Below are 13,778 nucleotides of genomic sequence, written 5' to 3' on the forward strand. Positions count from 1 at the left end.
TTTTGCCGCTGTACTCATCTGAGGTTGAGCCAAGTCCATGGGCACCTGTATTAACACACTAAGACATTTATTTAATATCATTTTCATTACTATTTCTTAGCACTTTCATTCTCTAATTCCTCTGTTTTCATTTTGAAACCTTTCTCACAAGCTCACAAGCTATATTCAGACTTCCTGCTTCACTTCCTGCCAGACACACACACACCCACACTCTTCACTTTACTGGATTTTCATCCGTTTCTACAGCCTAATCAAGCTCTTATTTTATGTTCACACTCTATATACCCTCTGTAACTCTACTAATTCTAATATAAAAAGAATGCACCCTCAGCACAGAAAAACAGAAAAGTCAGTGATGTACTAATGTAGCAAAAATAGGTGTAAGAGCCAAAGTCAATGTTTATGTTTTGCTTATTTGTTATGGTGGCACAGGTGTATAGCTTTACCTGCGTCTCAGGTGATGGCATGTGGGTGTGGTCACAGTCTATTTACCTGATGTCGGTGTTCGCAGCAGGTGTGTTGGGTGAGTGGTTTGTGGGCAAACTTTTCTGTTGACCGTCATTTTTTGGCACACCAGTTAATCCATGCACTATTTGTAAATTGATTGAAAGCGCAAACGTTTGTTTTTGTTTTGTTCTTAAAATAAATGCGCAAAGTACAAGTACGACTCATTATGGATTATTGGAGGCGCGTCACAGGGACACAACCAACTCAGCGGCGGCTTTATTTATGGATGAAAGTCGCAACAATAGGAAACATTAGAACTGTAAATGTTTTCTTCCTTGTCTGCAGATTAACAGTCCACAGGTTGGGTGCTCGCACTCTGATTCGTTCCCTGGAGATGAAGGAGAGAGAGCTCAGAGGACAGCAAGATGGAGGAGTGAAGGAGAAGGTGGTGCAGCTCAGTGTCCAATCAGGAGTGAGCAGTTCTTTCACTGCCTTCATTGCTGTCAACAAAGACAACAGAGAGGCGATCCAAGGACCTCTGCACCGCAGACATATTCTACCACCCTGTGAGGTTTGTTTAAAGCAAACGAAGCAATACCATGAAAGTGTTAACAGCAGGATGTCAGAGTCAATAGAGAGGACTCAAAAGAGCAACTTCAAATCAAACTATTTATGTAGTAGGTGTTTCTTTGCCAATGTCTTTTCCCTGCATTAGAAAGTAATAAGCCAAATGGAAGTACAACACACATCTATGCATTTCTATAAAAACTCTCTCTCTCTCTTTGTTTTTCCTTAAAGTGATGGCTGTCCATTCTTCCTGTAAAAGGTGTAAATATAAACCTGAATGAATGGGAGTAGAAACTGTGCGTGTGCATGAAGACATGCTTGTGTCACTGAGATTTAACAGATTTATGTACGTTCACGTAGCCAAGTGATAATCATATATAATAATCACTGAATAGTAATAATGTTATTGAACAGGTTAAACATTTAGATATCACAAAAAGTTGCAAAAAAGAAAAAAAACAAACAAACAAACACACACAGCTGTGAAGTCAGCTGCACATGAATAACATTAGTGCAATGACAACTTTAATCAGAGTGAGTTCAGAAGATCCAAAAGTGGGACACTAAAAACAAACTAGTGAAAGCAAAAAGTGACTTTGAAAAATTTATTTCAAGGAATTAAAACACTGATAGGAAAAAAAACTAAACATGAGAAGAATGGCAATCCTGCAGCAACCAATCAAAGAAGACTGTAATGGCTGCATTGTAAAGTGAAGAAAGCTGATTTTTTTTTTTAGTTTTTCTGAGATATGCAGAGTTTTAACGAATAATTTGAACACTATTATTCATTTACATTATTTGTTCTCAACAGAGATGGGCAGTAATGCGTTACAAGTAACGTGCTACTGTAAACCGATTACAGGCACTTGCCCTGGTGGCCATTCTTTCAGTGGGCATTTCTCAACAACAACTACAAACACTAGTGAAGTGAATGCACTCTAAAAAATATTTTGTTGCCTCAACTTAAAAAAGTAAGGTAACAATTTCCACTCAGCTTTTTAAGTTACAAATTTTGCATATTATTAAGTAAATTCAGCAAGTAATTTTTAGGTTTGGCTAACTCAACTTGTTTAACAAACCAACATGATTTACCTTGACCTCCACAAGCATAATTAAGTTTATTCAACCTAATATTAATTTAAAATTTCTGGTAAAATTAAGTTGAGAAATTACATAGAATAGAATAGAATAGAATAGAATAGAATAGAATGCCTTTATTGTCACTATACAGTTGTACAATGAGATACAGAGCATCTCCTACTCAGTGTAAACATGCTGGGGGGGGGTACAGTTCTGCAGCGCTATGTACATCAGTTGAGTTACACCAACAAACTTTTTTACATATATCCTACTCACAATTATCCATGCCAATTAGTTTAGGTTTCTATAGTAGCTTTTCTAAAATCACACAAAGCCATTTCACTTATTCCAATTGATTATTTTATTACAAAACATTTTCAAAGTAATACACTTCTGTGTCAATACAACATAAATGAAACATTACAGCAGCCCTTTAATTATAATTGACTAAGAAAAAAAAAAAAAGTACTTCATGTACATTAACATTAACTTAAATTGGTATCAACTTGTTCAACTTGTCGCAGAATCAAGGAAATGACAAAAGATTTTAATGTTCAACAACGGAACAATCCAAAGCTAAGATTATATGTATTACAAACTTTTCTCAAAACTACACTCATCTAGGACTGCATACAAAAACGTAAGAGGCACATCGGAATACTACAGTCCAATTCACATTCGTTTCATGACAGAAGTTTGCACTTAACAGACATTACCCGTGGACTGGTTTAAGCCCATCAAGTTCCAGAAATACCTCTAGAGTGTTCTTTACTTGTTTTGGGTAGCTCAGATTGAGAGTGTATATAAGCCCCATCATTAAGGCACACACTCTGGGCACATCAAGGTCTTCCAGGACTGCTGTTCCTTCAATCACAATTTTAGCGACAGCTTTGAGAGACACTGCTGCACGTCTGGTGACTACAATCTTTACCACTTCTTCTGGGAACTGTTGTTCACCATCCTGGCAAGTAGGTAGTTTAAATGGAAACATGTCAGCATTTTATGTGCCATTTAAAAATAAAACACAAAAGAATGCGAGATTCACCTACCAGCTGTTCTCTGAAGAGATCCTCTTCCTTCTCTTTCAGATACACCTTCAGGCAACGGATTGCGACCTCTCTCTTCATTTCCACTGAACTCTGGAGAATAAAAAAAGCAAAACAAAACTTAAACTTACAGTTTATTAGGTGAAAAGTCAAAACTATTACATTTATGTGACTTGCATTGTGCCAAATATTGATTTTAAATATGTTTTTAAAAGAAATAAAGATTTAATCTTTGTAACTTCAATTTAAACTGTTACACACTGGCCTGCTTTAAATGCCCACTTTGCTAGCAATAGGATAAAGTGAGTAAAAGTAAATGTAACCTAAATTTCATCAACAGCACAATTGTGCTTTTGATGAATAGGACCTGAATCAGAGGATGACATGAACTATAACTGTAACTGTAACAACTAATTCATCAATACACCTGCGAGGTACATTATATATACTTTCCAGTTTTAGTAGTAGGTGGGCTAAATGTTTCTCAATTAAATTAGGCAATTCACCAATTTCTTCATCCTCTTCATTTGCTACATCTTCACACAATGGATTTTCATTATGTTCCTCAAGAGGATCATCTCCTGCATTCAAACGACTGACACACCTCTGTATCAGCTCAGGCTTGAAGTCATCCAATGAGTGAGGAGTGTGTTTTCGGTTCCTATGAGAAGCATATGTTCAAATGAGCAGTTACAATCCCAGTACAGGCAAGGCATAAACAGTCCACCATGGCTATGTTTAAGCCTGTAATGCTTTAAGAGCTCATTCCTTCTTGATGTTTCAAACTTGCAAATTTTGCAAGTCCAATGCATTTTGAAATTTACTGCAACCTTTTGTAATGCAAAGAATTATTGAAGCTTTTGAGTTAACAAGCTATTTTAAGTATAAAACCTTCTCTAAAACACTACAATGCAACACTGAAAAAGATTAATCATAAAGACTGAACAAAATTGAATTTTAAAATTGACATCTACAGACTGCAGTTTAAACTTGTAATAAGGTGTCAAATCCAAATGTGTAAGAGAAATTTCTTTTAAACTATTTAAATACCACTGTGGACATGCCACAATCCCACACTTTACATTATGCTTACAATTACAGAAAGCAAATGCAAGTCGTATGCACACACACACACACACACACACACACACACAATATTGTTTTTTGGGGTTTTTTTGCTAGGTCAACCAACTTTAACCTCAGGCAGAATTCCCAGTCGAGCTTAGAACATCAACACAATTGATAGAAATACTTTTAGTCAGGGATAAATTCACCACATTTTACTTTGTCAGTAATTAGTTACCTCACCCGAGACCATCTTGTGGAAACACGAATTTACTCTGACACCATGATAAAAATGCAGGCAGCTACTGACCGGTTAATTTGAACATATACGGGTTCAAATTGAACATGCTCTGCTGTCGGCATGGTCTATCAGCTAACCAAATGTACCCTGACAAGTGACATGTTTTAATTGTATCTGTACTCTTTTATTTGTGAGGAACGTTTGCTAGCTAAAAGAAACGGCTAGCTAAACTTAAAAAAAAAAACAACAACTCTACTCTGCTAAATTATGATTAAAACCATCAAATTTCAGTTTTTTTTAAATATGACATTTTAAAGTGTACAAATATAACTTGTAATTCATCTATTTAGAATTCAGTACTTACTTAACTCACCGAACACAGTCTAGGGCAAACACACCTCTTCTCCCACGAAGCCGCAAGAATCCAGAAACTGTTGCGCACGATACGAACATATGCTACGGGGTTGCCCTCATCTGTCTGAATGGTCTCAATTCAAACAGGAAGGATGTTGAAACTCATTTTTACATGTTACACAAACTTAATATTTTCTGTTGTTGATTGATGACAAAAGTATTTTATTCAATATACTCAAACCTTTAAGTTAAGGAGCTGTTTTTTAATTTTTGTGTTGCACTGACTTCTAACATTGATTATTCAACTCACTGAAACGTGTACATGTAGACAACTTACTTTTTTTTAGCAGAAAAATGCTTTTTTGTTAAGTTCTACCGACAAACACAACGAATATTTTTTAGAGTGCACATCTACACTATTCTGCATTAAACTGTCTGAGATTAGCCAGAAATCGATACGTGATTTAGCCGAACCATCAGGCTTGAATCACGAAAAGGACGGAACAAGTGGGTTTGCTAATCTCCAAGCATCTATTAGGTTGAGATTTAGACAGAAGTTGTGTAAAAATGAATTTATATGATGGGAATGGAATTTAGAGGGTGATCTATCAAGCCATTCGTCATAAACCATATTGTAATCTCCACCTAATATAAGATTGTTTGTGGAGTATTTGTGAGATAGTTCTTTTAGGTGACTGGTAATCTCAGTTAATAAAAGTTTGTTCTGAGCTACATTGTTGTAACCATAAACATTACATAAGATCAAAAAGCTATTATGCACTTTGAGTACACAAATTAGCCAATGGCCCAGACTGTCTTTCCTATGAGTTTCAATTTTATTACGAAAGTTTTTAAATAGTAAGGCTACCCCAGCTGATTTGTTAGTACCGTGACAAAAAATTATTCTTTCCCCACACTGACTAGACCAAAAATTTTCATCTGCCTCCACAGTGTGTTTCTTGTAGCAGTATACAGTTCGCATTTACATTTTTACAGAACAAAAATATTGATCTTCTTTTAACACTGTCTCTTAAGCCCCTAGTATTTAAAGACACACAGTTAACATTGGAACTAAGGAATGACATTAAAAGGAAGTGAGAAAGCAAAATAAAAAGAGGTTGACTGCTGTTGTGGAAGTTTTCGATTAAATAAAGCCTGCAGACGAGCGGTGAGCACAAAGAAACAGACAACCAAGTTGGTGGAGAGCCTGCATGACCGCGGGGAAGACGGTCAGCAGAGTCTCCCCTGAGCCTAGCATGGCTCTCAGTTAAATACCTTCTCCAGGAACAAAAGGCAGTACACAGCTGTTTCACACCTTAAGGTTCACACTCTCTTGCTACCTACCAGAGTTCTCAAAGAGACAAAAGATTCTTCCTGTGGAGTTGTCTGCTTCCCCCAACTTCCTTACTAGACTCCCACCATTTGTCTTACTGTATGAGTGTGAGACATGTTAAAATCCAGTGGCACCAAGGCATCATACAATAAAATAATGTGATTAATACATAAGTAAAAGAAATTCCTATACACTGTACTTCAAGTACCCAGATAAAAGTAGAACTCTAAAAAATTGGGAGCACTTAAACCCTTAAAACTGAATTCACAAAGTGCAAACAACCTCTATGAAAAATCATTATAGTAACGTACCAAATAGGTAATATAAACAGTAAGTATTGAACCTGCCTATTTAAAACTTTTGGCATTCTTAAAGTTTGGTTAAAGAACGTGACCTAAATAGAATTGTTAGCAAAACACATTGTACTCGTAGAGTAATATGCTGACTGGTTATTTTGAATAGTTCGACAGTCACCCAGGGAATACCCAAACTCCGTTGATGTAACCAGCGTGCCCTCGGTAGTAGACGTTCTTCCCTTCACCTCTGGCTCGCTCCATTTTGGGCCAAACTGCAGCTCTTGCCTCCCGGTCTAGTTTGCAGAAATCTTGCTTGAAGTAGACACCTAGCTCCTTGCACACCTGGGAATCCTTAGTCAGTTTCCAGAAAGCGTTTCCATAGTGCCTCATGGTGAACTGAACTATTATTTGTCGATGTCTACCCGCTTCTTTTTTCCCTAGAGGATGGACGGTGTCCACAGCGTTGCCCAATGTGGCGCGATCTTAGCCAAGATGTCGATAACTTCTTTGCGGGTATCTTCGTCATTTTTTTCTTTCCAGCCCTGGATTTTCAAGTTCCAGCGACACATGTATCGTTCTAGTTCCAACATTCTCTCTTTCAGCTCTGCGTTTTCTTTGTTTAGAGCAGGAATGTCTTTTTCCAAACCAGACAGTTTAGCCTTGCAGTCTTTTATATCGGCTGCGTTCATTTCAGCTAGCTTGGCAATGTTAGCCACCATTATCATGTTGTTACTTAGCTGCACGCCGAAGTCATCGATCTTGTTTGTTAGCTTGTTAATGGGTCTATTATGGAGTTGTTAGTTTCCACAATTTGGGACACAGTACCCTTACTAGGTGGTGTGGGTTAGTGATGTGCGGATCGATCCTGAAATATCGATTCCTCCGATACTAATCATTTATGTTCTAGAATCGATTCTCACATTAAAATATCGATATTTTAGTACTTTAGGGTAAATTTGTAGTTTATCATTAACAGGAACACAGTGGAAAGAAACTACATCATTCGGATTGTCTACATTCAAAGGAACTACTTCCTCTTCTGCCTTTCATACTTATGTGCAAAATACGCTGTATAAATGTCTCGCAGCCGCTGGCGTGCACTCACAACAATGGCTGAGCATAATTGGAGTCATGTGCGGACGTATTTTACCTCCACAAACAGCTGAGATGTGGTTTGCGATACATTCAGAGGCTGCTTCCACCTGAGGACCCGGCCTTCGCGGTCTAAAGAAAGCCGGGTAGTACGTCACGAGCTCCCTCGGTGGAGTGAAATGCTGCCGTGTGCTCCTTGCTATCTAAAATATAACCGGGCGCTGACTTAAACTCTCGACCGTCGCACACTTCTGTTTAATCAGTTTTCTGTTTGACGTTTATTCAGCTGTGTGAAAACCCCGGAGGAACCCACCCGATGGATTAATAAAATTTAATTTAATCTAATCACTTTAATCTCAGCCAAACCGATTTACCCACGAACAAATAAAACACTGAAAAAGCCAAACAATAACATTTTTAAGTTATCAAAGTGACTTATATATCATGTTTAACCCAAGTAGCGAAAGACCACGGGGGTTTGAAGACAACGTGTCGGTCGGCTCAGGTATTTGAAGTTTACACAGCTACATTCTCACCTGAAAATATGTTAAAAGTTTTTTTGCGACCCAGAAAGAGAAATAAGAGTAATATTAAAACTAAGTAGCTGCCGTCATTGTTGGAAACTGGAATTGGCTGGGCCGCGCTATGAATTCTGCAATATGGTTTTTCAATTTTGTTGTCTGGGTGGAAAATCGGGAGAAATTCGGGAGAATGGTGGCTCCGGGAGATTTTTGGGAGGGGCACTGAAATTCGGGATTCTCCCGGAAAAATCGGGAGGGTTGGCATGTATGGTTGTGGCAACATCAATAACCTTGTCAAACACCTCAGAGTAAATCATATCACAGAATATGAGGAGCGTATGTTGAGGTGAACTGAAGAGGAGGAGAGGGACAGGTGCTGCTAGGGCGAGACAGACGTCTCTCACTGAATCCTTTAGTGTTGCAGGCAGGCAAGGTGTTCAAATAGCGCACAACTTCAGGTTTTTTTATTTCTATATGATGAACTCTGCATTATTAAGTGATAAGAACAAGTAATCTGATGTCCTGTAATCATTATGACGCTATAATTTGAGATACAATAAATAAAATAAGTTTTTGTACAAAGTATCGGTATCGGATCAGTATCGTCGATACCACCCAGAATATTACTTGGTATCGGATCGGAAAGGAAATCAGTGGTATCGCACATCACTAGTGTGGGTGCTTTGGTGGGCGTAGGTGGAGTTTTTCTTTTTACTGACGGTGTTGAAGTCTCCATTGCACATTCGTGGTCAGTGGGTGCGGAGCTCTTGGAGGCTACCGCTGGCTTAGCTGAAGCTTCTGCTTTTTCCCGCGTCATCTTCTTCTTCTTTAAATGGCAGATTGGGTCCATTCAAAAGATTTTAAGAGGTGAATCTAGTCCTTAAAAACTATAGGCAAAAACAGCAACCTATTTGGTATTCAAAAGTAGAGGTCTAAACAGGTCCACCAGGATTAGTGCACGACGGCTTTAAAGAAGTTGCCTGCCCCGACAGCCATCTTGCCGGACCCCGCTGGTGTTCCAATTGTGGTTCCTTTGAATGTAGACAATCCGAATGTCATAGTTTCTTTCCACTGTGTTCCTGTTAATGATAAACTACAAATTTACTCTAAATTACTAAAATATCGATATTTTAATGTGAGAATCGATTCTAGAACATAAATGATTGGTATCGGAGGAATCGATATTTCAGGATCGATCCGCACATCACTACTTCTTTACCCCCCCGCTCCTTCTTCCTCTTCCTCCGAGTTTTTATAGCAGTTGTACCAACTTACAGTTGTATTGGGGAGGGGCCAAGATGGCGACCGAGGTAGACGCTCTTCTCCGTGGCTAAGCAGGATTTTGCAGTTTTACTTCCCTTTCAGCCGTCGTTTTTTTCTCTGAATCACAAGTGAGTTATTCTACTGATCTTATTCAGTACACGTATGCGGCACTTCTAAGTAACGGCTTCCTGAACCATACTTCAAAGAATTTTTCGCGACCCTAGCCTCTTTGCAAAGCGATAGCTCAGCTAACAGCAGGAAAGGTTTGTTACCTCAGCAATGTTTCCAACAACTCAGGGTAGCAAAAGGAAGGAAAAAGAAACACCCATGAAATTTAAAAGTCTAACCAAAGGAGCAACCAAGGAAATGGAGAGAAACACAGGTGTAGCTGGCTCCAAAACCAGCCCCAAGAATGCCGTGACTGCCGAACATGACTACAACCGCAGCAAAAGTCCTGAACTGATGCCACTGCCGGACCTGGACCCCGATACTCCAGCCAGACCAGATGGTAAAAAACACAAAGGTGATATAACTCTTGCTGATGTGCAAAACAACATTGCTACTTTAATTAATGAGCGCTCAGATAATCTGGAGGCTACGATCAGCAAGAATACTGTTAACATCGAGGCCATGAAGAAGTCTATTGACTTCATGTTCTTGGAAGTAGAATCTTTGAAGAATGTCACCCAAACAGTTAAATCTACTTGTGAAAAAAACAGCAGCAGATTGTCTCAAGTAGAACTGAAGGTTAACAAAGTTGAAAGATACCATCCGAGATGGAATCTCAGGCTCTCAGGTGTCCCTGAGCAAAAGCAAGAAGCCATATTCTCTTCTTGGCTCTCAGCGAAGGCGGTCGCACTTTTCTCCTCTCCTCCTCACCCTTATCTTTCCTGCTTAGCCTCTGTGTCCTTGTCTTGTCTCGTGTGCATTACTTTCCCTGGAACAGTCTCTCACTGTCGTTCTCTAAAACCTAAAAGAGAATTATGGATTTGATCAACTGGTCTCTGAATGCTATTGGCACCCTTTTCTCAACGAGAAGTCTGGGCTCGGGAGAGCCTGAGTGCCCTGGAGGGACTTTCCCTGCCGGATACACGATGGACGGGTGGCAGAACTGGAGGGTCATGTGTCTGGCGGGACTGTCGATCGAGGACGCTGAAGATATCTATCTATTCGGAACCGTGATAACAGGGTTCTTGCTGATTGGAGTTGGCTTAGCCCTGGTTTATCGGAGAAATAAGAGAGCGGAACCGGCTGTTCAAACCCCCCCAAGGCTGCCCGCTGGAATCGAAGCGATGGGACGAGGCGCGACCTCTCACAATGAACGTAATATGGTCAACACCTTGGAGACGCTTGCATCGGCTGTGAAGGCTCAAAGCAACAACATTGAGCGTATGGGGGGATACATCAGAGAGAGGCCTGCTCAAAATGCGACCCTTGAGCGACAGTTGGAAGACATCGCGGAACGGATCACTGCAGTTGTGAGGTCTCAGAATCAAAAGAATGACAACACCATGGAACAGAAGTTTGATACCATCATGGGGAGGCTCGCGACTCTCCAACGGGAGATCGAGAGACCAGTGTCAGAGTGTTAGGGCAGCCTGAAAATTCTCCTGGGCTGCTCGCATGGAAATTTACAAAATCAACATCAACATTGCAGACCCCCATCACGGCGCCAACTGCAGGCCCAAGGCTGGAGCCGAACAATCACTCCCTGATAACGACTGTGTTACGGCTATTCTTCCCGTCCCATGCAAGGACACCTGGATTGGCTGGAGGACTGTTTACTTAGCCTGATAGGCCGAAGGACACTGTCTCAGCTGAACTATGGACACGCACACACATACACTTACACTGATAAGCACTCACTCATCCCCCCTCCCTTTCCAACGCATTCGATGCTTGTTGCCCCCTGGGAACACGAGGCGGGTCCGGGCCCGTACTGTCGAAGAGATGACGGCGCCGTCGCAGGATGGCTGCTGTGTTGCCTGGGGTTACTCCTCATCCCCTACCCATCCCTGTGGCTTGTCATGTCTTCCATAATGTTGTGCTGTGGACATTTATGTGCTTTTTTGTGCAGAGGAGTTTTTTTGTTTCCTGTTTTCGTGCTGTCCTACCATGGAAGCACAGCATGAGTGGAGGTCTCTTTTTTTCCTCTTGTACCTTCCCGTTGTTGTGTACATTTCAGTGTTTTTCTTGTAACGCTACCGATCTCCGACTTGTAATCCCATGTGATGTCTGTGTTATGTGTGTAAGGTCGGGGGGGGGTTACCATCTCGCTGCAGGGCAACCTGCTTGCGACAAATAAAGCTGTCATTCATTCATTCATTCATCACCAGAAAAGTACTTGACATCTGCTGTACTGTTGCCGGGGAAACAAGTGCAGGATTCAAAAACAGCATTGATGTAGTTCATTGCCTGGGCCGCTACAGCGAAACTCAGAAGAAACCAAGGCTGGTTATCATTCGATTTGTGACAAGATCAGCTCGCGACCTGATCTGGAGGGAAGCTAAAAACTGCTCCTTTCTGAAAGAAAATTACATGAGGTTCACTGAAGATCTGTCCTCTGCCGACAGAGCGATTTGAGAGAAGCTTTGGCCTCTTATTGATGTTGCAAGGAGAGAAGGAAAAAGAGCTCACTTTGCCGGGGTCCATGTGATCATTGAAGGGAAAGAGGTGCACCCAATGCTCACTTCGCCTGAGGATCAAGCTGCACCTGCGTTGATGGAGGTTTCATGCCCTCCTTGAGGTATCAAGTTACAGATGTCAAAGGAGTTATTTATAATTTTGAGGTTCAGGGTAAACGTTAATAACAGTTCTATGTTAACTAAGGGAAGTAAACTGTTCATTATTTTGTGTTAAAGCCGCACTGTCTATATCACTTTGTCCTCTCAATGTCAGGGGTTTAAGAGACTCTGTTAAGAGAAAAGCTTTGTTTTTGTTTGCAAATCAACAGAATACTGACTTTGTTTGTTTTTTTCAAGAATCACACTCTGTTATTAAGGATACTGCTTTTTGGAAAACACAGTGGGGCAAGGACCTATGGTTCTCAAATGGATCAGAAAGATCGGCAGGAGTTATTACTCTGAAGAACAAATTTAATGGGAACGTTATGCACTCTGAAATGGACTCAGAAGGACACTATGTGTTAATGATTGTCAACATTGATGGTACACTTCTTCTTCTTGCCAGTGTGTATGGTTTTAATTCTAAGTCTCATAATGACTTCTTATTGGATGCCCTTGAAACACGCTTTTTGTTCTGGTTATCCAAATACCCTAATCTCCTGTTATTAGTTGGAGGTGATTTTAACATTGCTCCAGATCCTTCACTAGACAGATGGCCACCTAGCTCAAATAACTCTCTGTCCTGTTGTTTAAATACATTTATGCAAAAATTTCATTTAATAGACATTTGGAGAATTAAAAACCCTAAAGCCAGACTATTTACATGGAGTAACAAATCCAACTCTTCTAAATCCCGTATTGACTTCTGGTTAATATCTGATTGCTTAAATAGGAATAATGTTATAGCCAATATAATGCCAACTCCACTCACGGACCACAAAGCGGTATCACTTCAGGTCTTTTTCAATACTAATGCTGCCCAAACTTGCAGGAGCTGCTACTGGAAACTTAATAATTCCCTTCTAAAACATGAAAAAGTGATTGAAGATATTTTGTCATTAATCAAACGTTTCTGGGATAAAGCCCTAACCAGTCATCTCTGCTGTCAAAATTGGGAACTCTTTAAATTTGAAGCTGGTAAATATTTAAGAGAGTATGGCTCATCTGCAGCAAAACAAAGAAAAAATGAAGAAATTAATGTAATTCCTAGGATATCTGCTCTCACTCAGATCCCACCAGAGAACCTATCTGAAGAAGATAAAACTGACTTAGCTTTGCAACAGAGTAAGTTAAATGATATCTATAAACTGAAAGCAGAGGGAGCCTTTGTGAGATCAAGGAGAAGAGGGTTAGAAGAAGGTGAACAACACTCATCCTACTTTTTTAAATTAGAGAAATCTCGTTCTAAACTTAGTTCTGTTCGGAGACTTAATATTGACGGTATTATAACTGATGACCCCCGAAAAGTCTCCACCTATTGCTCCAATTTTTATAAAGATTGATACAAGTCAGAGTTTGATGAGAGTGCTGGTCTGAACTTTATGGAACAAATCCCTGATGTGCGAACAGTAACAGAAGATCAGTTGAGTTTCTGTGATAGGCCGATATCTATTGGTGAAGTGCTGCCTGCTATTCGACGTCTTAAACTTAATAAATCCCCAGGAACCGATGGCTTAACCTCTGAATTTTACATTACTTTTGCAGATCAACTGGCTCCATTTCTTCTTATGTATACATTAAAAGTCTTATAAATCAGTCTCTTCCCCCCACTTTATCACAATGTCTGTTAACCCTAATCCCAAAGCCAAAGAAAGATCCCACTTATATTGACAATTGGAGGCCAATTTGC

General features: G+C 40.0%; 1 protein-coding gene across 1 annotated transcript; it reads left to right on the forward strand.

The window, feature by feature from the left end:
* Positions 1-10,146: 10,146 nt before the first annotated feature.
* LOC146388930 (uncharacterized) lies at positions 10,147-11,184 on the forward strand. The gene has a single exon (XM_084924798.1). It carries the CDS (start codon positions 10,289-10,291, stop codon positions 10,895-10,897), a length of 609 nt encoding a protein of 202 aa, XP_084780924.1. The 5' UTR covers positions 10,147-10,288; the 3' UTR covers positions 10,898-11,184.
* Positions 11,185-13,778: the final 2,594 nt, after the last annotated feature.

This window comes from Perissodus microlepis, chromosome 4 (genome assembly GCF_051167445.1).
Source record: "Perissodus microlepis isolate ML-2025 ecotype Zambia chromosome 4, ASM5116744v1, whole genome shotgun sequence".
NCBI classification, from domain to species: Eukaryota; Metazoa; Chordata; class Actinopteri; order Cichliformes; family Cichlidae; genus Perissodus; species Perissodus microlepis.